This window comes from Galeopterus variegatus, unplaced genomic scaffold (genome assembly GCF_000696425.1).
Source record: "Galeopterus variegatus unplaced genomic scaffold, G_variegatus-3.0.2 Scaffold4082, whole genome shotgun sequence".
Lineage (NCBI taxonomy): Eukaryota > Metazoa > Chordata > Mammalia > Dermoptera > Cynocephalidae > Galeopterus > Galeopterus variegatus.
The window spans coordinates 18,692-40,798 of record NW_007730193.1 but is presented as its reverse complement, the minus strand read 5'-3'; the positions used below and the strand labels follow the sequence as shown (position 1 = coordinate 40,798).

Below are 22,107 nucleotides of genomic sequence, written 5' to 3'. Positions count from 1 at the left end.
GGGACAGGCGTGGAGCGGCACAGCCCCTTCCCTGCACCCCTGACCAGGTCTTCAGCACAGGAACACACCTACAGTCTGCTGCAAAAATTGCTGAGACGTCCTCAGTTGCAGCCCTCGGGGCCCCAGTGAAAAACTCCCCAAGAGAAACTTCTTATAGAATTTAGTGTCAAGAGCTTAGCTCTGAGCTTCCTGGCAACCAAGTCAAAAGGGGAAATATGATGTTACTGAGTTCTTAGCAGAACGAAAGGTCTCGACATTGTGGCTCCTTCCAGCGAATGCATTTGCCTGAACATTTCTCCTGGGTCCTAACTCTTTCTTCTACTTTTTAAGAACCTATCGGGGTGCTCTGCTGTGGCTGCATCTCCTGTCTGGGGGGAAAAGACAGCACATAAACACATTCAGTGAATTCAAAATACACAGTAGCTCACGGCAGAGAGTCCAGTAGTTATTCTTCTCTGTGGGGGACAGGATAGAAAGCGGGACATTGGACAAGGATGGAGGAAGAGCACTTAGCTGGGAGGTAGTAACTGGGTTTCAGCCCCTGCCCTGGGAAACTTGCTGTCCTGACGGTGATTCTGCGCATCCATCTGCCCAACGTGGGACAGTCCGATGACAGCTCCACCATCTCTGTCTTAGTCTGGGTCACCATCTCTCTCTCCCGACAGCTGTGGCAGCCTCCAGACTGACCTCCTGCCTACCAGCTCATCCTCAGCCACTAGAAACCTCCTAAAGCTCAGATCTAGCTGTGTCATTCCTCTACCCTCAGTGGCTCCCCAGTGCCCTCAGAACAAAGTCCAAGCCCCTGACCGTGGCCTGCCAGGCCCTCCATAATTTGGCCTCTGTCCACCTTTCCAGTTCCTGCTCCTACTCTGCTCATCCTAGGTGCCCAGCCAGGCCCACCACCTCTACCCTCAGTGGCTCCCCAGTGCCCTCAGAACAAAGTCCAAGCCCCTGACCGTGGCCTTCCAGGCCCTCCATAATTTGGCCTCTGTCCACCTTTCCAGTTCCTGCTCCTACTCTGCTCATCCTAGGTGCCCAGCCAGGCCCACCAAGCACCCGCACACATCCTCCTCTCGCCCCCTTTCCTCGACACAGGGCCCCCTCTCCTGATTCTCCTTGCTCCAAGAACACCTTCTCCACGAAGCCTCTCCCCACCCCTCTCTGCACTGGCTCCTGCCACGCTCTGTGCACACCCCCCATCTGGACCCTGAGCAAAGGACCTGAGAGCAGCCGTTGATTTGGGAAGCGTTGCAGGGAGCACAGCGAGGAAGGGAGATGTGAGAGAAGCCCACGAAGGATTGTGAACGAGCAGGTTTCTGCTGCAGACAACCAGCAATTCCACTGGGCAGCCCCAAGAGAGCACGTGGAGCTGCCTTGGAATTGGACCTGCATGGGGCAGAGGCCAGGGCCTTGTCCAGAGCTTGCGGGATGAGGGCCAGCACCCCACGGCTCTGGAGAAAGCAGGCAGGCCACCATCTGCAGGCAGGAGACCCTGGCATGGGGTGAGGGGATGCAAGATGGGCTCTGCCAACAGCAGCAGTACAGCTGCCCCCAGGGCACCCGTCTCTCCCCGTCGGACCTTGTCACTCACCCTGAGCCCACCTGGTGTGACACACAGCTGCTGTACAGGGAATCTACACAGCGTGAATGCCTCATCCCAGTCTCTGCTGAAGCCCATCTGTGATGGAAGACACATCCTCCTCCTCTTCCCACCTGGGAGCTGGGTGCCCCCTGCACCCACTCCAAAAAAGAGAAGGTGAAGTAGGGACGCTCTGTGGGTGAACGACCACTGGGCTGACTTCCCTCAGGCCCCAAATAAGACATCACTTTCAGGAGTGAGAAATTAATTACACAGTTACTTTATCACACAGCTTCAGTGCTAAAAGTCTTTAAAAAATCAACAAGAAACCCCAGTACCTCCTGCAAGCTCCCAGGCGCCTAATTAGGTAATTTGGCTTTAAAGCGAGCACTGTTGTCCTGAAATCACCACAGGAGGGGAGTGGCTGAACTCAGTTCCCCAACTGTCACCTGGGGAGAGGGGCTCGGGTGTGGCCATGCCGGGGTGCCAGGAGTGGGCAGGGAGGGTGGACAGTTCCTCAGGGCACACCCCCAACTTATTGCTGCTGAACAGCCTCCCTCCCCGACTCCTGTCTCCTAAGAGAGGCCCAGAGGCTCAGGGCTGATCGCCAGAGGACGCCACACCTCTGCCCTGCCACCAGGACTGGTGCGGGATGGGCACGTGGCCCCAGGTGGGCCATGAAGGGTAACCAGGCCTTGAGCTGGGACCGCAGGGAAGAGGTGCTCTCCCTGGCTCAGCTGCCACCTGGAAACCAAAACAGAGAGGTGCTGATGGCCACCTTGCCTCTGTGGTGGCCTGAGAATTTTGCCAACACAAAAGAAGGAAAAGCAGGATCCTGACCATATGGTTGGAGCACCTCCCTCCAGCTGAACCCAAATCTCAGGCCTGCTCTCTGTTCTTCCAGTTACATGAGCCCACACGTTCTCTTTGGATCTTGGGTCGCGTTTGCACCGGGTTTCTGCCAGTTGCAACTCAGAGTCCTGGCTGGTTCAGAAAGGTTTCCCAAGCACTCACTACCTGCCAAGTACTTTACACACCTTCCCTCAGTAATCCTCCCAGGGCCAGATGATGGCACCACTGCCGACTAAGAAGCTGATGCTAGAAAGAGCCAAAGTCATACAGCCAGGTATAGGGGATCCAGGTGCTCTGTGTGACCCATCCCCACCACCCACACCTCATCGTCATCACCCAGGCCAGAAGTAGGCCGCCACCTCTAGCTCACAAGCACCCCCCTCAGCTAGGCAGGTGGCCACAACACAGGGCCAGCATCCCTGGAGGCAGAGCTGTCCAATGGTTAGAGCACGGAGCTGGGTTCTAATCCCAGTTCACTGCTAGTGCGCCATGTGACCTTGGGCAAGTCATTGAACTGAAACGCGCTCACATACAGAGTCAGGGCTGAGAACAGAGCCTGGCACCAGCGAGAGCCAGACGAGTGTGAGCTATTATCAGGCCACAGACTCATGTGTTGCCTTATTCGTACATGCCCATGAGTCGCAGGAGGCCCCTCCCGGGCTTTCCAGACCTCAGCCCCAGGCAGAATTGTGCTCTCCTGCCTTGTGCCCCGCTGGATCTCTGGCTCTGAGGCACATGCTGTACTATCCTCGTTCCTCAGGTCAGGAGCTGGCTCAGATTCCCAGCTGGGTCCCCAGGGCCTGGCCCAGGGCCTGGCTTGGAGGCAGGCTCCCTAGGCGAGCTTGTCCAATAACTCGAGGGACAAAATCAGAAAAAAAGCTTGGAGCCCACAAGAAGCAACAAAAAATGACTGAGATTCAACATCTTTCCAGGAAATACCCCGCCCAGGAGATGATTTCTGTGTGTTGCTGATAAAAATAGGGTGTTTCCTCAATCTTTGCAAGGGGCTTTCTTAAAATGTAAGTTAAGATGGAGCTAATGGAAGGGAAGCTGAGATGCTGGAAGTCGCGGATCATCTGTCAGGAGGCAGCTCTGGGATGACTCAGGCTCATGTTGGTTGATCACTAGACCAGCACCCTTTGCCAGTATCCCAACACCTAGCACACAGTAGGTGTGCAGTGGAGACAGAGGGAGGGAAGGAGAAGGGGAGGAAGGAAATAATGGAGAGAACTAGGGAGTAATAACATTAACCCTTGACTCTGACCAGCACCTTAGGACTTATTTATGGGTCATGACATCCACTGCTATGGGAGGAAGGAAATAATGGAGAGAACTAGGGAGTAATAACATTAACCCTTGACTCTGACCAGTACCTTAGGACTTATTTATGGGTCATGACATCCACTGCTACGGTCTGAATGTTAGGGGTACACGCCCAACTCAGATGTTGAAATCCTCACCCCCAAGGTGATGGTATTAGAAGGTAGGGCCTTTTGAGAGGTGATTAGGTCATGAGGGCTCTGCGCCCTCATGAGATTGGTGCCCTTTTAAACAGGCCATTGTAACACCGAGGTCAAGGGTTTGGATCCTCTTACTGGCCAGCCACCAAAAAAGTAAAGTGGGCCAAAGGGAGCTCATTTGCCCCTTCCTCCATGTGAGGACTCAGCGAGAACACTCGTCTCTGAGGAAGTGGGCCTCATCAGACACTGAATCTGCCAGCCCCTTGACCTTGGACCAGCCTCCAGAACTATGAGAAATAGGTTTCTGTGGTTTATAAGCCACTCAGTCTATACGGTATTTCGTTTATTACTCCAAACCGACTAAGACACCCATATTTCCTCACACAAGTCCTATGAGACCACAGAGGTTATTAAACCCACTTGACGGATATGGAAACAGATGCTCTAAAATCAACTCAGGCCAAGTTCAGAGTACAAGGAGATTTGGGGGAAGAATGCTCGGTTGGCCACAAAGTCAAAAGATGGGCCGCTGAGACAGACCCCAGGCAGGTGGAAACCAGGGCAGCCCTGGGGACGTCAGTGGCAGGAGACCCTCAACCTTCTCTCTACAAGCCTCCATTTCGGTGACTACTCCAATGGCTTTATCTCTGGGTAAAACTGCCAGATAGATACAGGAATCCCACTTAAATCTGAACTTCAGATCAACAACCAATAATATTCGTAGTATGTGTCCACAGTATGCCTCATCATGTCTGCCTCCCAAGAAATTTAGCTCCATTACCCAAAGTAGTCTTGGCACCGTAGCAGATGGGAATTAGAAAGTGGGCCCTGGGTGGGGCAGAGACACTTTAAGCTCTGCCAGAGCTTGGGGGAAATGTATCTTTCAGGGGATTCAACTCACACTTCCTGAAGGCTAGTGAGGTTTCCCAAGTCCTCAGGGGCAAATCAACTGATGTATTTTGACTTCTCAAAAGGTAAAATCCCTTCATGTTGTGAGTGAGCACGGGCTCTGGGAGCAGCTGTACCTGCAATCCCAGGTCTGGCCCATACAGGTCGTGTGACCTGGGGCAGGCTACTCATCTCTCTGAGCCTACCTTTCCTCATCTGCAAAATAGGGTTAACAACCCTAACTTCTCGGGATTGTGAGGATGTAACATCACTATGGATGTAAAACAGCCCAGGACAATCAGGAATCATGGGATTGTGGTAAACCACCTGAGCAGCCCAGTTTCTGCCTGCTGGAGCTACTTCTGGGCTCCCAGGTTGACAGGGCCTGGGATGCTTGCGGTCCATCCCCCCAACTCTCAGGCCATGTGGTATGCGTGGGCCTTGACCTAGGCCTGGCCAATGGGAGCACAGTGATTGTGCCTTACCCTGGCCTGCAGTGATTGGCTCCAGGATGAGCACGTGCCCCACACCAGCCAATCCAAGGCAAGGAGGCTCAGTTCCAGACTCACTGGAATGGCAGGAAAGGAAAGGTTCCTCCTGAACAGAAGGGAGTCAGCTGTGAGCCCAGGGCTGCCTGCCACCACCCTGCCATCTGAGAGGAGAGCTCCAGGGCTGGAAGTCAGCACAGACGAATGAGCAGAGCTGTGGGACTGGAGGACACACAGTGTGGTGAGATCTTTCAGGATTCTGGAGCAAGCTGGCCCTGAAGCCAGAGACCCCTTGCTTTTCAGTAAAAGAGATGGAAGCTTCCTTTGAACCAGGTTCAATGTTCCTGTCCCATGCAACTGAGAGAGTCCTGCCTGATTCAGGACTGACTAGTGTCTGGCTCTTCAGCCTGTGGCCTGAGACTCTCTAGTGACTACACCCCACCCCATCTCCCGTGGTGTCTACCATCCTGTTTCCATGGATACGGGCCTGCACAGTGACTATCACCCTCTCTCCCACCCTGCCCTATATGCAAATGAGAAAAACATTCATACTACCCAGGTCCACACCCACCCAGTGGCAGCTCAGCTTAAAGAAAATGGCTCCCCCAATGCTTCAGCGCCTGGGTGCGACAGATAGGAAACAAACATGTCATGGATCCTCCCCCGCCTCCTGGCCCAGGGCCAGGCTCTGGGGACTCCAGGATGGTGACTAGCCTTGGCTGTCCCCTCAGAGCACCCTGTCTTCAGGGCAGACAGACCTGTAAAGTCCAGTGTAAGTCAGTGTGTAAAGTCAGTGACAGGGCCAGAAGGGTGCCCTGGGCCTCCAGCCTTTTGGAGTGCTTCCCGGACCCACTGATAGTGCACACAGAGCCATTCAGGAGGCAGAGGTTCCAGAAGCTTCTGGGAATAACCCCAATGATGACCTTCTGACCCCCATGACCAGGCTGGGTGGGCTGGTAGGCACTGGCCTGTGGAGCTTGCACAGGTTGGTATTTGACTTTAGACTTCTCAACAACGTGGGCCCTGCCCAGCCAGCCCAGAAAGAGCTCCAGAGGCTCTGACCACAGCTTGGAGACATGGTAGAGCCACAGACAGCTTCGGTGGAGGGCAGAGGAAGAAACTGAGGCCCAAGGAAAGGAAATGTGGCATACTCTGAGAGTGGCCCCCCTGAAGTGCATTCTCTTTTCTTCCGATCTTGCCTGACCCCAGGGAAGAATTCTTGACTGAAGTAGCCAAGTTCAGTGATGTTTTCTGCTTTCTTAGCCTCCCTGCAGTTAAGGACGGCTGTGAGACCCAGTTCTGGCCAAGTGTGCTGGGAAGGGGAGGGATCTGGGAGAGAAAGTGTCTTCCCGATCCAAGCGAATGGGCATGGCTGGCATAGCACTGTCTCTCCTCACCCTTCCTTCCTGCCTTCAATTCAAACACCCACAGCTCTAGCAGCCGTCTTGTGACCATGAAGGAAAAGCCTGGAAAATCACAAGGATGTCAGCCCCCACGTCGCAGAGCTACTGCCAGTAACCACCAACCTCAGAACTTCATGTTATGTCAGAAAACACAGCCAGGATTTACTCGAGCCACTGTTGGTTGGGTTTTCTAATACTTGCAGCCAAACGCACCCCTGACAAATACACCCAGCAATTACACAGAACCAGGACCCGATCCCAGATGGTGGAGCCAAGCTCCCCACGTTCAACTCCTGGCTCTGCCCCTTGCCGGCCTGTGACCTTGAGCAAGTCACTGCCTGTCACACCACGCCTCACCAGTGAAGTGGAACCGACCACAGCCCCTCCCTCACGGATCGCATCTGAAGATTAAACAAGATGATGCTGAACATCAGGCCGCAGTGACACTCAGCAAACAGGAGATGTTCTTGTTGTCACGCCCTGGATGATGCCTAAGAGGACTCAATTCCCTTTGCTTTTATAAGTCCACTGCTGGGGCACTTTGGACAAAAGGAACCCTCAGCCAGCAACCACAGAGGGGACGTGCCTGCCTGTCTTTTTAGAAAGCTCTAGTCCAGGGCTGAGAAACAATTCTCGTTGACTTCTTGTTTCGCAAGAGCCTGTAAGAGTCAGTGCGGGGGAGCTGCTCCCTGCATGCACTCAGGAGGTGTTTCCACCATACCATAAATCCCGACCCCGCCTCTCCTTCCCACCCTCTGGCGGAGGTGCTGAGTTACTGATGTCACCGCTATCCTTATTAATATTATTAATAACCATAGAAATTCTTATATGGAGTCCCCACTGTCTGTTCACAAAGTACTTCTACCTGTCACGAGAGGTATGCAGAGCCTGGACACAGATGCAGAGACACAGCCACCCCCACCCCCCGCGTCCTTCCCCTGCTCGTGGTTCCCAGAACTGCGAATGTGATCTCCACCTTTCAGCAAGGCCGCCGTGAGGGTCAGATGAACCCATTCCTCCAAGTATGGCCCACAGACCACCTGCATCAGGGCCACCTGGGCGTTTGGTTAAAATACAGATTCCTAGGTCCTGCCATAACTGCTGGGTCTGGATCCCTAGGTGAGGCACCCAGGAATCTGCATTTTAACATGTGCCCCAGTGATCCTGATGCTCCCTGAAGTTTGAGGAGCTCTGAGAAGGCTGGCTGTGCATGTGTTTGAGGAGTGTGGGGGTTGCTCCTTCCCGTATCCCTCAGCTGCTCCCTCCTGCACACCAAGGCCCTCCCAGGATGCAGTCTGGAGCTTTCAAGGGCTTTCAGATTTAAGGCAGTTCCTGTTCCCTGCACTCATCCCAAGTGGGGCCCACACCGGCCATGCCCTTGGCAAGGCTCAACCTGGAGAGGTCCCCGCAGCCCCACCCTCCAGCCCTGGCTCACCCCAGAGACCAGGTATCGAAGTTCTTGGGGAAGCTTTTAACAGAGGTGCCCAGGCCAAGGCCATTTCACGTTTTTGGCTGGGAGAGGAAGTAGAATAGCTGGCATGATGTACAAAGGAAGATCTATAGATAATGAATATCTCAAGTTCATCAAGAACGTCATTGAATATTTCATGACCTCCTAATGGACAAAGGCAGAAAAGTGTAGCTGAAACGATGACAGTGAAGTGGGATCAACTGTACACAAAGAGAAATGATTACCGGGCTTTGTCACACACTGGAAGGGTCTCTAGTGAGGTGCCACAAGGCTCGCTGTCCTGGGCTGAGCAGCGCAGGAAGTAAATGTAACGAGCAGCTGAATTGGGACCTCAAGAGCCATTGTAAGATGAAGTTAATAGCAATAAATGCAAAGTTTAGTATTTAGGTTTTAAAAAGTCACCTGCTTTTAGTTCCAGGATGGGAGAGACCTGGCCTGGAGGGTGAACAAGACCTGGGGGTGGCAGGGAGCATGGCCATCAACAGGTCACCAGAATCCAACACTTCTGGGCAGCCCATTGCCTCTGCCCCATAAGCCATCATGAGGTTGGCATCCTGTTCTCTGGCCAAGGACTAGGGCAGCCTGAATTTAGTCCAGCAGGTGAGGACTCTTGGGAATGTTATCCTTTGACAAATGGTGGGAGGGCTGGGGACATTTCATCTGGAAGGGAAGACTCAGGGAGGACAGGAGCTGCCTTCCAACTTCTGAAGGACTGCCGGGCATCAGTGACACCATCTCTGCAGCCTCCAGTCCTCCCTGTGTGATCAAGTCCCTGTCCCCTCTCTGGCCTCACCTCTCAGCACCCACCCCACCCTCAGAATCCCTGGGCTCCAACATGCCCCTGTACTCTCCCTGCGCTTCCTCAGCACCCCCCTCAGGCCCCCTGCACGTGGCCCCCTCTACCTGAGACACCCTTTCCCCCCACCCTCTGCCTGGCCGGCTCTTACTGACCTCTCTTCCTCAGACCATACACTGACCCCCCAATGAAAACGGGGTCCTTATTCCATGACCTCACCGTCCTCTGTACTTCTTTGCAAGAGCATTGATCCCACTTTAGAATTAATCTACTATCTGTTTTATATCTTTCTCTGAACTGTGATCCCCGTGATATCATGAAGGGCATCTGGCTTGTTCAGCTTCATGTCCCCACTGCCTAGCACAAGGCCCAGCATGTAATAGGTGCTCAATAAACGTTGATTTAGTACATGAATAAGTGAATGAATGGTACCATCAGGCAGGGCCACAGGAAGACAGATGTCAGCTCGGTGAAAAGCGAGCTTGCTAGCACATTAGGCTGTCCCAATTTGGGGGTGGCTGCTGTGTGAGGCAGTGAGCTCCCCGCAGTGGCAGCATGCAAGCGGGGGCTGGCCATGCTGGATGTGGAGATCAGGGCTGTGTCCTCTAAGGAACCTTCCAACTTGGAGGTTCTTTGTCACCCTGCATAGCTAGAAGTAATTTGGGGAAGGGGAGGGTCAAGAAAGGAGAAAACATCCTTGGGATGTCAGGCGTGTTACTGGGAAAACAACATTTATAGCACCAAGCCGGGTGGAACTGTGGAAGATGGGAAGGTGGCTCTGGGGACAGGTGGGTGGGAGTGGAACTGGAGAGCTGGGCTCTGGAGCCCGGGGTTGTGACTCCCCATCCTGCTCTCTCCACCCATGCCGTCCCTAGCACAAGGATAAGGAGGACCTTCAGGACCGGGTAGGTTTGGTTCACCTGAGTCCCCAGCATCCAGCACAGGGCAGGACATGTGAGTATTCATGACTCTAGCAAAAAAGTCCCCCTTGAATCTGACCCCCAGCCAAGGCCAGCTCCATCATCTGTGAGGCCTGAAACCGAGTAAAAATGCAGGGCCCCTTGTTCGTGAATGGTTAAGAATTCTAACACAGGGGCAGCAGAGCATGACACCATGCACGGGGCCCTGTGTGACTGCACGCAGTGCAGGGTGCTGGCCTGTAGACCCCACCCCATCCTGCCACCATCCCAGAGACCAGGAGAAGACATCCAACCAAGACCTTGCCACCATGCAAAACCAGGCCAGCTCTTCACTCTGGCCAGCTTAGACCATTGTGGTCTTTATTGATAAATATAAGCAGACAGCAGGGAGTCACTAGAAGAGACACTTTAAGTCAAAAGGGCAAGTCAGAGACACTCATGGGACACAGTGAGCAGAGTCGGCAGAGCAAACGACTTCCCTGAACCAGGAGTTAGGAGAATTCATCCCATAACTCAGAAGTAAGGCGGAGAGAGGGTGACAATGTCATTGTGGAGCATAATTTGACAGACCCATCTAAGGATTATTTAATTATCTAGGGGAATATACCTTTGTTTGACTGACTATTTGCTATTAATTAAAGGTCCGGATACTTTGAAATTTCCTGTTAACTTGTCGATTTTTATCTGGCAGAGGGCACATAATTTCCGCCTAGTAGGAGAGAGAACCTCAAAGGTTGTGGCTTTATTGCCCTGTAGATTATTAACCAGCTTTGATTCTAACCCAGCTTTCTTCCCACATTCTTTCTCCAACACCTGCCTTCCTACTTCTGCTGATTACCATCCTGCTGGTTCCCTCCTTAGTAATACGAATAAATCTGTGATACATGTTCATTCTAAGATTTGTTTAAGGTTCATTTTTTAAAACTTTTTAGAAATTATACTTTGACACAAGTCTACTTCTAGAATCAGGAAATGACTTCCAAGAAGCCTAATTAGTATCCATAGGAGATGTGGGTGAATGTTACATCCATAAAACAAGAACAGGCAGAAGCTACTGAGGGATAAGAAATGCAAGAACGAGGAGCATTCTTGGGAATTAAAAAGATGCAGAGGAAAGGAACGATTCCAGCAAGGGCAGTAAATGGGGGAAAGACATTTGCAAGAAGCCCATGTGTGATCCAGAAGACCGAGTCAAGGAATTCTCTCATATCACAGACAAAACCTGGGACAGGAAGGAGGAAAACGTGGAGGAAATATAGAGGAGGGACTATTTAACGGGAATTCTAGAAGGACAGTGGTTCTGGAAGTCCTCACAGGGAGCAAACCTACACCCAGACCTGCCCTAGAGAAAGGTCTGAATTCCAAAGATGATGAGAAAACCTTACAAGCGTCTAGTGAGGAAAAGGAAGGTTATCTTCCAAGAAGGAAGAACCAGACCTGTACGAGACTCACCTGCAACACTAGATTGTCGATTTGAATGTCACAAGGTGTACAGGGTTCCGGGGGAGGAAAATATGACTCTAGAATAGCAAACTGTCCCTCATACTCAAAGATCAAAGGAATATCCATTGGACAGGCAGGACTGAAAAGTGACACCATCCAAACACCTTTTCTTTAAAAACTGCTTAAGGGCATTCTCCAGCCAAACCGGAATGAGAGTGAGAAGGAGGAACTTGATAGGGGTGACCCAGTGCACAAGAGGCCACCTGAAGCCACATGACCTCCAGCTAGGTCTAAGTAGCTGTTGATATGGTTGTGCAAGTGAATGGGGTGTTAGGAAAGGACACTGAGAGGAGGCGTGACGTTTTATAAACCTCAGTGAAACAATCATTCATTTCGGAGCACGTCTGTGGAGTGTAGTAGGTACTTGGTAGGATTCTCCACGTCCTGAGTCCTCCTCTCAGCCCCGTGCGGGACCACTCTCGCTGCCCCTCCCCAACAGCACTATGCACACAGCACACGCTCGCGTACACACTCGTGTACACACTCTCACGCGCTCTGACCCCCGTGCGCGCTCCCATGCGTACTCACCCATCTGATCCCACACACTCGCAGCCCCAGGCTTCTTCTCTCTCCTCCCCACCTCGGCCACATTGGCCATTACTGGGCCTGGGTAATGCCTGCTCGTCCTTCAGCTCTTGTGTGTTACCTCCTCAGCAAAGCCCTCAAGCCCCTGGGTCCCCAGCCTGGATGAGTCTGGCTCCTGGGTCAAATGCTCTCAGCAAACTACCATGCTCTGCCCAGAGCATCCCAGTGTGTGAAGACGTTTCCATCCACGTCTCTCCCAGATGGGAAGTGGGGAAGGAAAGGCGTCTGCCTGGCTTGCTCCCCCTCTTTACCTTCCTTACTCCTTACTCAGGAGAAGCTCATTCAATCCCTGGCTGGTGGGTGAATGCATGAATGGGTTTGACACAGGAAAGCAGGAACAGGGCACAGAGCAGGGTCCAAGGTGCTCCACATGGGCTAAGTTGCAGTCTGGCCTCTCTCTGTGGCTGTGCCTTGGTGGAAATAATCACGGTTTGGATGCAGACAGTGCTCAAGTCTGTCTCTGAGTCAATCTCTGACTTGGTAAGTGATCTGGGATAATAATAATAATAGCTGACATCTACCGGTTGCTCATTTTGACATAGCTACAATGATCATGCCCATTTTACAGATGAGTAAATGGAGGCTTAGAGAGGTTAAGTGGCTTTCTCAAGGTCATTCAGTGAATTAACATAAAATGGACCTAGTGTCAGCTGGCAGTGCAGGAGGACACACAACTTACAAAAGAAGGGAGGAAGGATTGTCTGTCTGTCCAGGCCATTTAGTGAAGGGGCATCATTGCTCCCACCCTGGGTTCCGAGAGGGCCCCACATATGACCACAACTTCATCGTCATCACCAAGAAGCCCAAAGTTTATCTAAATTATTTCTGGTGTGCTGCACCAAAGGCCAGGACCTGTCAGGCATGCACTACCTACCCTGCCATGACAATGAAGAAATCCAGGCGATTCCATGTGTCCCCAAGGTAGCACTTCTTGCCAAAAATGCCCAGGGCCACCATCTTGAGCACCATCTCCATGGCAAAGAAGATGAAGATGAAGTCATCAAAAACCTGCGAAGGCAGGAGGAAAGAAGCAAGGGACAGAGTGAGGTTGCAGAGCAGGACCCAGGGGTCTGGGCCACAGTGTGAGGTGGGGACATGGGCATGGACACGAAAGACCCAGAAACTTCTCCTGGGCAGGAAGAGAACCTCAGAGACCCGGCTTTAATGCAGTCATTTCACAGATGAAGAGACTGAGGCCCAGAGAGGGGAATGAACTTGCCCAGGGTAATACGATCCATTCTATTTGTTCCCTAAGCCCAGGGGAAATGACAAGGGACCCAGATGGGGGTGGGGCAGGGGTTCTCCCATATTTTCCCCAATAATTGCCAAGCCCTGGCTAGACACTTGACCTGCATTCTCTCTCCTAGTTCTCACAAGGACCCCATGGGCAGCCCCATTTTACAAATGAGGAAACTGAGCCTCAGAGAAGCTAAGTGACTTGTCCCAGGTCACACAATAGGTAAGTGGCAGAACCAGGACTAAAACTCAGGCTGGTCTGACTCCAAAGCTCCCGTGGGAGGAGCCATCTCAAAACAGGCCAGACATCCCACCCCCTAGCCCCAGTCACAGGCCTCAGTGCTGCTATCCTCTGCTCACAAGGGAGACCCCAAATGTGTCCCTAACCGTGGGCTCAGATGAGTGCATGTTTCCTGAGGACGGGCCCGGGGGGGACTTCCCCTTTCCAGGGTCAGTGAGAGCTGCAGTCAGTTCAATTCCACAAACACGTGCTCAGCACTTCCTGTGTGTCAGGATGTGGGCAGGTGATGGGGACACAGAGATGAGTCTTCAGTGAGCTCACCATCAGGCTAATCGGTTCTAACGAGCCTGAGGCTAGGGCGGCCAAGGGGCTTGTTCCCCATTCGGACCCCAGACCCACCACACAGATGCTGATTTTGCATGTGTGGGATGGTGCCAAGGGTCTGGATTTTTAGCAAGAGCCCCAGGAGATTCTGTGGCCCAGTGCTGCTTGGGATCTACTGAGTCCTACACCCAAGAAGCAGCAAGTCCTCCCAGGAGGAATCTGCTTTCCCAAGGAGCAGCATTGAGTGTCTCCACATCTGTAAAATGGGTACAACCCTAACACCCTGCACTATGAGTTTACATGTCCTGCACAGGGTTATAGGACCCCACCTGGGGTCCTCAGGAGATGAGAACAGGAGAGAAACCAGAGGCCCACTCCTAAAGGGTATCGAGGGTGGCTTATGGAACAGGGCCTTTATTCCAGGAACACTGGGCGGGAAGGGCAGGTTGTAGGCAGAGGAATGTCGGAGTCATCTGTGCTTTACTGGCATGGGGAGTGGAGAGCCTGGGGTTGGGAGACCAGGAGGAGGCCGACCCAGGTAAGAGTAGATGGGGGTCTGGACTCCATCTACTCCCACCTGGCAGAGGCCCCAAGATGGAGAGGAGGGATGAAGGGGAGACAGGATCACCAAGGGGAATGGCTGAGACCAGTTGGGCATGAGGAAGAGGACAGCCCATCGAGTGAGGGCCAGTGGTGGGGACGTGGCTTGGAGGGGTGGGGCACGTAGGGACGGGGCAGGGGATGGGAGCACAGTGGGTAGGGCATGGCACATGGTAGGCAGGGCATGGGGACACAGTGGATGGGCCAGGCCGGGCTCACCTGCAGGATCTTGCAGCGGTCAGTCAGGCAGTCCATGTCATCGCACGGCTGGTACATGCCAAGGGTCACACAGTTCAGCAGGATCACCAGCATGCTGACACATTCGAACCAGGTGCACACCGAGTCAAGGACAAAACAGTGGCAGACCGTGGCCATGGGGGCTGGGGTGCACCCTGGAATGTAATACCACCTCCCCCCAGACCCACCACAAACACAGGCACACACCCCGTGTCTGGTTCTTCCCCCCCACAGGTAGATCCCTGAATGGGTCAATGCCCAAGTTTCAAAGAGCTTGGAGCCAGCCTACCCCCATCACAGCAGACATGGCCGCAAGTGCCCAAACCACCAAAGGACCCAAACCCCACCAAGCCACTACCTGCAGAACCCCCCCCACCCCAGCCTGAGAGTTCCCCTCCAGCCCAGGAAGGGAAAGGTCCCTAGAAACCTGGCTGGCAGGCCACCTCTGGACCATCCCGCCCTCTCCACCTCTGACCACCTACCCCTGACTGTCACTGCCTCCCCTCCCTGACCACTTTTCCCCTCCCTTGTCCCACAGCCCCTCCATCTCTGCCGAGGCCTGGGTCTGGAGCCCACAGAGAACCCTCCAGTGTGGCTGAGAATGGCTGGACACCCTTGTCCTTCTCTTCTTCCCCATGGCCGGTGCTAGAGCTCACTGCCAGACTCCAGAATGCCTGTGCCCAGGCCAGCCCCAGTCCCAGCGCCAAGCGGGTTGGGGCTTGGCCTCCTCAGGCCTGCCCAGGCAGAATGTCACTGCAGCCAAGGGGATCCGGAGACCATCTCTGAACCCAGCCTTGGGCAGGGGCTCTGGGGCACTAGCTTGGAGCTGGGATGATGGGGCTCCCCTCCCGCATGCCACACCAGGCTGTTCTCCTCATCCCAAAAGCACCTCCATAAACACCCTCCCTCCCTCCCTCCTGGCCACTCCTGTCCAGTCTTAGAGCACAGCCGACCGTGTGCAGCCCCACCGCTCTCAGTCCACCTGGTCATGCAACCAGGGAGGTCAGCACTCCAAGGGGCCTCGGAGCTTGTGTCATTCGCAGCCTCCCGCCTGTCATTATGCAGGTGAGAAACTGCAGCCTGCTCAGATCTCCCAGACTGGTGTCTCCCACCTTCACTGAGCCCTGGGGCCTTGGAAAATCAGTGCCTAGTTGAAAAGAGGGCAACCCAAGGTAAAATGGTAAAATGGACTTAAGCCACACAGCACGAATGACCAAAGTCTGACTCATGGGTGAACTTCCAGACCATGAAGTCTGACTGACCTTAGAGGTGGTGACTAGAACTGGCAGTAATTTCTCCTTCTCTGAGAGGAGAGAGGCTGATAGAGCTCTCCACACACTGCCTACAACCCCCCACTGCTGAGCATCGGGAAATGGAAAGGCAGCCCTTGTGCCGTAAAAGCAGTAACAGCATGGAGACCAGGGACCTGCATTTGAGCTCCAGTTGCAGCACTGACTCTGGGGTCTCAGGCAAGCCCTTTCCCACCTCTGAACCTCTGGAGGTTCTCCACAGGCCCCAGTGGGTCTGCTCTGGCCCGTCTGATCCAGCCTCCCTGCAGTAGCAATGAGCAGTTAAAAACATCAGTGAGGTCACCTCCCTCCCCTGTGCAAAGCCTTGCCATGGCTCCCTGTCTATGTCAGCACAAACTTCGAGGCCCTCACCCTGGCTGGCAAGGCCCCACCCCCTCCCCTCATCTCCTGCCCTTGCCCTGGCTCAATCCCCTCCAACCCCGCTGACCCCTGCTGCCTCTCAGACACTTCAGGCCTGCTCCACTGGGCCTTTGCACCTGCTGTCCCCCCACCCCCTCCCCTCATCTCCTGCCCTTGCCCTGGCTCAATCCCCTCCAACCCCGCTGACCTCTGCTGCCTCTCAGACACTTCAGGCCTGCTCCACTGGGCCTTTGCACCTGCTGTCCTCTCTACCTGGGATGCTCTTCCCAAAACGCTCAAGGGCTGACCCTTAAACTTCATTGTCACCTCCTCTGAGAAGTCCCCACTCCACCTTGCCACCCCCAGGGGCTTCCCCATCCCACCTCTACCATTTCCCTACCAAGCGGCGCACCACGCCCTGAAGCTGTCTGTCCCCTCCTCATTGTCTTTGTCCCCTGCTAGAGCCTCATCCCAAAGGGGACAGGGATTTCGCACTCCACCTTGCCACCCCCAGGGGCTTCCCCATCCCACCTCTACCATTTCCCTACCAAGCGCGCACCACGCCCTGAAGCTGTCTGTCCCCTCCTCATTGTCTTTGTCCCCTGCTAGAGCCTCATCCCAAAGGGGACAGGGATTTCACATTCATGGCTCTAACAGTAACAGGCATCTAGAAGGAACTCAGTAAATGTTTATTGAATGAACAAATAAATGTCTGCAGGCCCCGCCCCCTCTGGTATCCCCTGAGCCCTCCAGGTCACAGCCCTTGCCCTTTGCTCGGGTGTAGCCAGCCAGCCGGACCTCAGCCAGACCCCGCCCCCTCCCGCCTGCTGGGAGACTGACCCGGTTCCCATGACAACGGCCTCCCTCCCCTCCCCTGCCCTCACTCACCTTGGGATGCCGCCCCAGCCCTGCTCCTTCCTGTCCCCCCACCCTGCTGCCACTCTCCAGCCACAGCCTGTAATTAATTTCAATCGCTGCCAGGGCCCCCTTCTAGCCTGAGTATCGCTCCAGCAGCAGTTTCATCGTTAATTAACTTTTTTGAAGTTCAAACGTTCTAATTACCAGCGAACGTCCCCAACCTCCTTGCCTCTCCCCGCTGCCTGTCGTGCTCTCTCCTTCCAGCCCCATCCTCCGCTCCCTCTGTCCTTCCTGCCAGTTTCAAGCTCAAAGTGGCTTAGAGCAGGTGTCTCCCAGGAGCCCGGTGCCCACTTCTTCCTAGGGCCCTGAGCAGAGAGGGTCAGCAGGCTCATTTTACAGATGAGGAAAACTGAGGCTTAGGAAAATTAGGGGCCTCTCCGGGGTTACACAAGTGGGAAGTGAGCTGAGGTTCACACCAGGCCACCCTCCGCAACATATGGCCTGTCCCTGCCCATGGCTGCCCCTCCCTCCCCCGAGGCCTCAGCCATCCCCAGGGTCTCACCCAGACCCTGGACCCTGCACCAGCCTCCTCTCTAGCCTCCCGCTCTGGTCTCTGTCCGTCCAATCAGCCACACACAATAACCAGGTGCTTGCTGTATGCCCAACACTATTTGAGAATTTTGAGTATTATCTCATTTAATCCTAACGGCTCTACTATAAGCCCCATTTACAAATGAGGAAACTAAGACACAAAGGGGAACAGATTTGCCCAAGGTGACCAGCTGGAAAAGCGCAGAGCTGTGATACAAAACCAGAGCCTGCTTTTCTTGCCCCCAAGCTATTTTGCTCTGCCAGATTAACCTGCCTGAAACACAACTCTGATTGTGCCTCCCCTGCTCAAAACCCTCCCATGGCTCCCATCACCAAGGCCTCCTAGACTCTCACCTCAGTGAGCTCCTCGGGTCAGTCTCACCTCCCACAGGCCGTGGCTTGCACTGAACTCGTTGCTGTCCCCAAGCACACGCTTTGTGTGTGCTTTTCCTTCCTCTACCCTCCCCACCAGGCAAACTCCTGCACAGCCCTGTTCACTTGTCACCTCTTCTTGAAGCTCCCCTGGAAGCACCTTTCACAGGTGGTGGCTCGGCCTTCTCTCCAGAAGTGCTCCCTACCTGCCTGGTCTGGTACACATAAAACACATAACAGTAAGGAACATGGCAGTAACCACGAATACCATGTGCCAGGCACCCTAGGGACATGTCTTAGCTCTCGCCATAGCCCACCGGGGGCAGATGAGGAAACAGACCTGGATAGCTGACCTGACTTGCCCAAGGTCACACAGTCCGTGGGTGGCCGAGACTGGCTCTAAGTGCTGCCCACGGCCACTGCACAGCACTGCTTTGCTGCTCATCTGACTTGTCCACTGCGCTGAGTGACTCCAGGGGGCAGATAGAGTGGCTTTCATCTCTAGACTGCTCAGCTTCAGACATCCAGGGATGGACAGTCTCAGCCCCTAGCCAGAGCCACTTGGAGAAATCCCAGATGGTAGAGCCTGGGTCCCTTCCAAGAGCCCACGAGGCTCAGAAGTCAGGCCAGAGCTGGAATCACTGCCCACAGACCTGACATGCTCCCCCTGGCTCCAGGATCAAAGGCAACAGCCCTTCTTGCAGTTGAACCAGAGCACAGAGCGTGGGGAAGGAGGTTGTCAGAGGAAGTCAAGGTCTCCAAGCTGAGCGATACTGCGGCCTGGCCCAATGCCTAATGTTTGCACCATTAGTCACAAGCATTGAAGAACTCGAGAGCACAGGCAAGCAAAGCTGTGGGGTTCTGGGACAATTTGAGGGAGGACAGAGGCCCCAGGAGAGCAGCAGAGGATTTCTGGGTCATAGAGCAGGCAGGGGCTTGAGTGCTAGCTCTGCGAGGGCAGGGAATCTTCAATGGCTCCCCATTGCCTCTCACAGTGAGACTCAAAGCCCCCAATGGACATCTGAGGCCATGCAGTTGGGACCCAGCCACCCTGCCTACTTCACCCCCACAAGACCTTCACTCCTGTTGGAGTGACCTTTGTCACCAAGCAGCCCTGCCAAAGCCCTTAGAGAGCGACCGATCCAATCCCTCATTGCACCAATGGAAAACAGAGAGGCAGAGACCTGTCCAACCTATACAGTGAGTCCAAAGCAGAAGTGACACTCAGACAGCAGGCTCCCCACCCATGGGGGCCTCAGAGCCACGGCTGGATTTTCAAACCCACATGGAAACCTGATGTTTCCACACATGTCCAGGCTCCGCATGCGTGGCACTGCTCAGCACGGCCGCACAGTGGTCATTCGGGCAAATTAGATCCCTGACAGGCAGCCATGAGTGCCTTTGAGGAACACAGATGGAGAAACAGATCAATGTCAATCCAATCAGCACAGTTGCCTTGGCAGCAAAAGCCGTCCCAGACACCAGGCCTTGGGGACTGCGGAGCCGTCCTAGTGTGTTGGCCACACCTCCGGCCAGCGCAACTTCTTGGGCAAGCCCTCCCGAGTGGCCTGGGTCCTCACCCCCACTCCCCACTTTGTCTGCTCCTGCTCACACCTCCCAAAGTCCTCAGAATTGGAGCCTCAGAGCCAATCAGAGGAGTAATAAGCATATATTGAGTGCCAGCTGTGCCAGGCACCAGGTTAACAACTGTCATAATAGTAACCATCACAGACATTTCTTGTGTTCTTGAGTGTTTGTTTGTCACAGAGCTTCCTAATCAAACTGCACGCATTATCTCATTTAAACCTTACAGCATGCATGGGAGGCAGGGAGCTGAGGGGGCTGTGGAGCTCACACAGCAGGGACTCTTGGGACCAGGGGTGGCACTGGGGTTCAGCAGAGAGAACCTTTTTTCCATGTCAACCTCTCTTACAACAGGGCCAGGGGTCTCCCAGTTTTGGGCGTTGGAGAAAAAAGGAAAAGCCACCTCACTGGGAAAAGGACTGAGAATCCCACGCTGGTATTACCTGCTGATTACTTAATATTACCTTGAGTAGAAAATAAAAGAGCAGCTCATACAAGCCCTTTTGATTGATGTCTGTCTTGTCACCCGCTGAGTCTTCACTCAGCGCCTTTTTAAAATAATCAGTCAATTGATTCAGACCTGGCATGAGCAGGGTCGCCCTGGAACGTCAGCAAAGTTCTCCCAAACTGGCCCTCATTTTACAGATAATATCCGAGTGAGCAGGACTGAAGCCGCGTTGGGACCTAAAGCCGCATGGGCTGGAGGCAAGTTTTTAAAAGGCACAGTTTTTTCTTGGCATGCATTTCTCTGAGTTCCCTCTTTTCCCATGGTTATTTGATATTTTGAACCTTGGTTATGGGGCAAGATGACATTATTTACATGAATGTAGTTTTCCAGCCCGCCGGAAGCTGCAGACCTGCACATACTAATCAGGACGGGAACAGAAACCAGACAGAGTCATGGTGAGACCTTGCACCTGAGACCTTGCCTGAAGCCCTCGCTACTCACGCGCGCCTCCCTCCTGCTTTTCATTTCCTACGTTCCCTTCCTCAGCCTCCTCTTTCAAAATCCCTCAGTAAACCTGAGTCTGGGAGGTGGCTTTACCTGGCCATTCCCCTTCAGGTTTACCAGAGAGATGGGTTAGTCTAACATGTCTCCTCAGGTCCCCAGTATTCCTGAATAAAAGCTGACTTCCATTTTCACCAACATTTGACATTTCAGTTTGTGTCTCATTTGGGGCAGGTAGCCAGAGCTGTGAGTTCAATATCAAATTGGGGGAAGTCTCAGCCAGGAGCTGAGTGTGCCCTGTAACAATCTGGAAACTGAGGCAACAAGAGCTGCTGCAGGGTCACACAGGTGGTATGTGGCAGGGGCAGGACTTGAACCACCTCTTGCAGGCTCCAAATTCTATGCTCTCAGCCACATACTCAGCTGTCCCCAGGTTCATAGCCTGGGACAAGAGGGATGCTCAACTGATATGTGTTTAGTGGAATGTTTACTTTTTCTCTCACCCACACTGTCTCCCCCTAAGGGCCCCAGCCAGACTGGGCCTGGGTCAGCAGCGAGCCTGGTCATCAGCTCATGTGGCTGTGCCCCTGCTGGGTGCCCAGGCCTGTGTGGCTCCAGTTGGGTCAGGAAGGGGGATATTCTGGGCCCTGCTGTGGCTGAGAAGGAAGGATTTACCTACAGGAGGCAGGAGGGGAAGCCAGCAAGGGCTGTTTGCCTCAAAGTCCCCCAGCCTGGGAAGAGGCCCAGCTGGATCGGATCCCACCCCATGCCCTGCTGCTAAGTCTTCAGAAAGCCAGGTGTAGACTGGGGTACAAGGTCATCAGGGAAGCCACCATGCCAGGGGCCCCCTCACACCCACCAGTTCCTAGACAGAAGAGTGACCGGATGGACACGCAGTGCCGGTCACAGAAGCAGCTCCAGGGCAGCCTCCTCTCCAGGAGTGAGCCAGAGGCCTGCATGGTTACCATGGTGACCACCACCCTCCTTCCCGCAGGCCCTGCTGACAGTCACAGTTTCTGTAATTCGGGGGGCTCTGGGAGGCTGGGTGGGGGTGGAAGTGCTGGGTTTAGCGGGGGTGGCCAAGTTTGTTTTTATTTTTGTCAAATCTGAAATCTGACCCATTTCCCAGGGTACGTCTCAGTTGTCTAAATAAATCAAGTGGAGGAAGGCGGCTGGGGGCTGCATCCTCCTGGACCAGGGAGGTGGGGAAGGCAGACCAGCCCCCATATGAGAGTCCCTACCCTTCTGGTCCCCACAGGGCCCGAGGATGGGGAGTTCAGCCCTCAGGCCCTCACAGGCCTGTGGTTCCAGACCCTGGTTCTTGGGCAGCTCTGTGCTACTCTAGGGTCAGGTGCACAAGCATCCATGGAGCACCTGCTGTATACCTGATCTGTGCATCGGGGTACCGAAACGAAGCAGGCTCAGTTCCTTCTCTGGAGGTGCCCGTGTGGCACGTGCTGTAGTAATAGTGGTTACTATCTTTGCACGTCAACTATGTTCTGGGCCTGGGGCTTTAAGAGG

At 54.0% G+C, this 22,107-nt stretch overlaps 1 protein-coding gene across 1 annotated transcript in view; it reads right to left on the bottom strand.

Annotated features, from left to right (window-relative positions):
* CACNA1I (calcium channel, voltage-dependent, T type, alpha 1I subunit) overlaps positions 1 to 22,107 on the bottom strand; it is a 108,893-nt gene that overhangs the window by 72,975 nt on the left and 13,811 nt on the right. Inside the window, exons 2-3 of the mRNA XM_008586693.1 lie at positions 14,566 to 14,677; positions 12,820 to 12,953 (exon numbers count right to left, since the gene is read on the bottom strand). Coding sequence (XP_008584915.1) covers positions 12,820 to 12,953; positions 14,566 to 14,677 — 246 coding nt within the window. The remainder of the gene's footprint in view (positions 1 to 12,819; positions 12,954 to 14,565; positions 14,678 to 22,107) is intronic.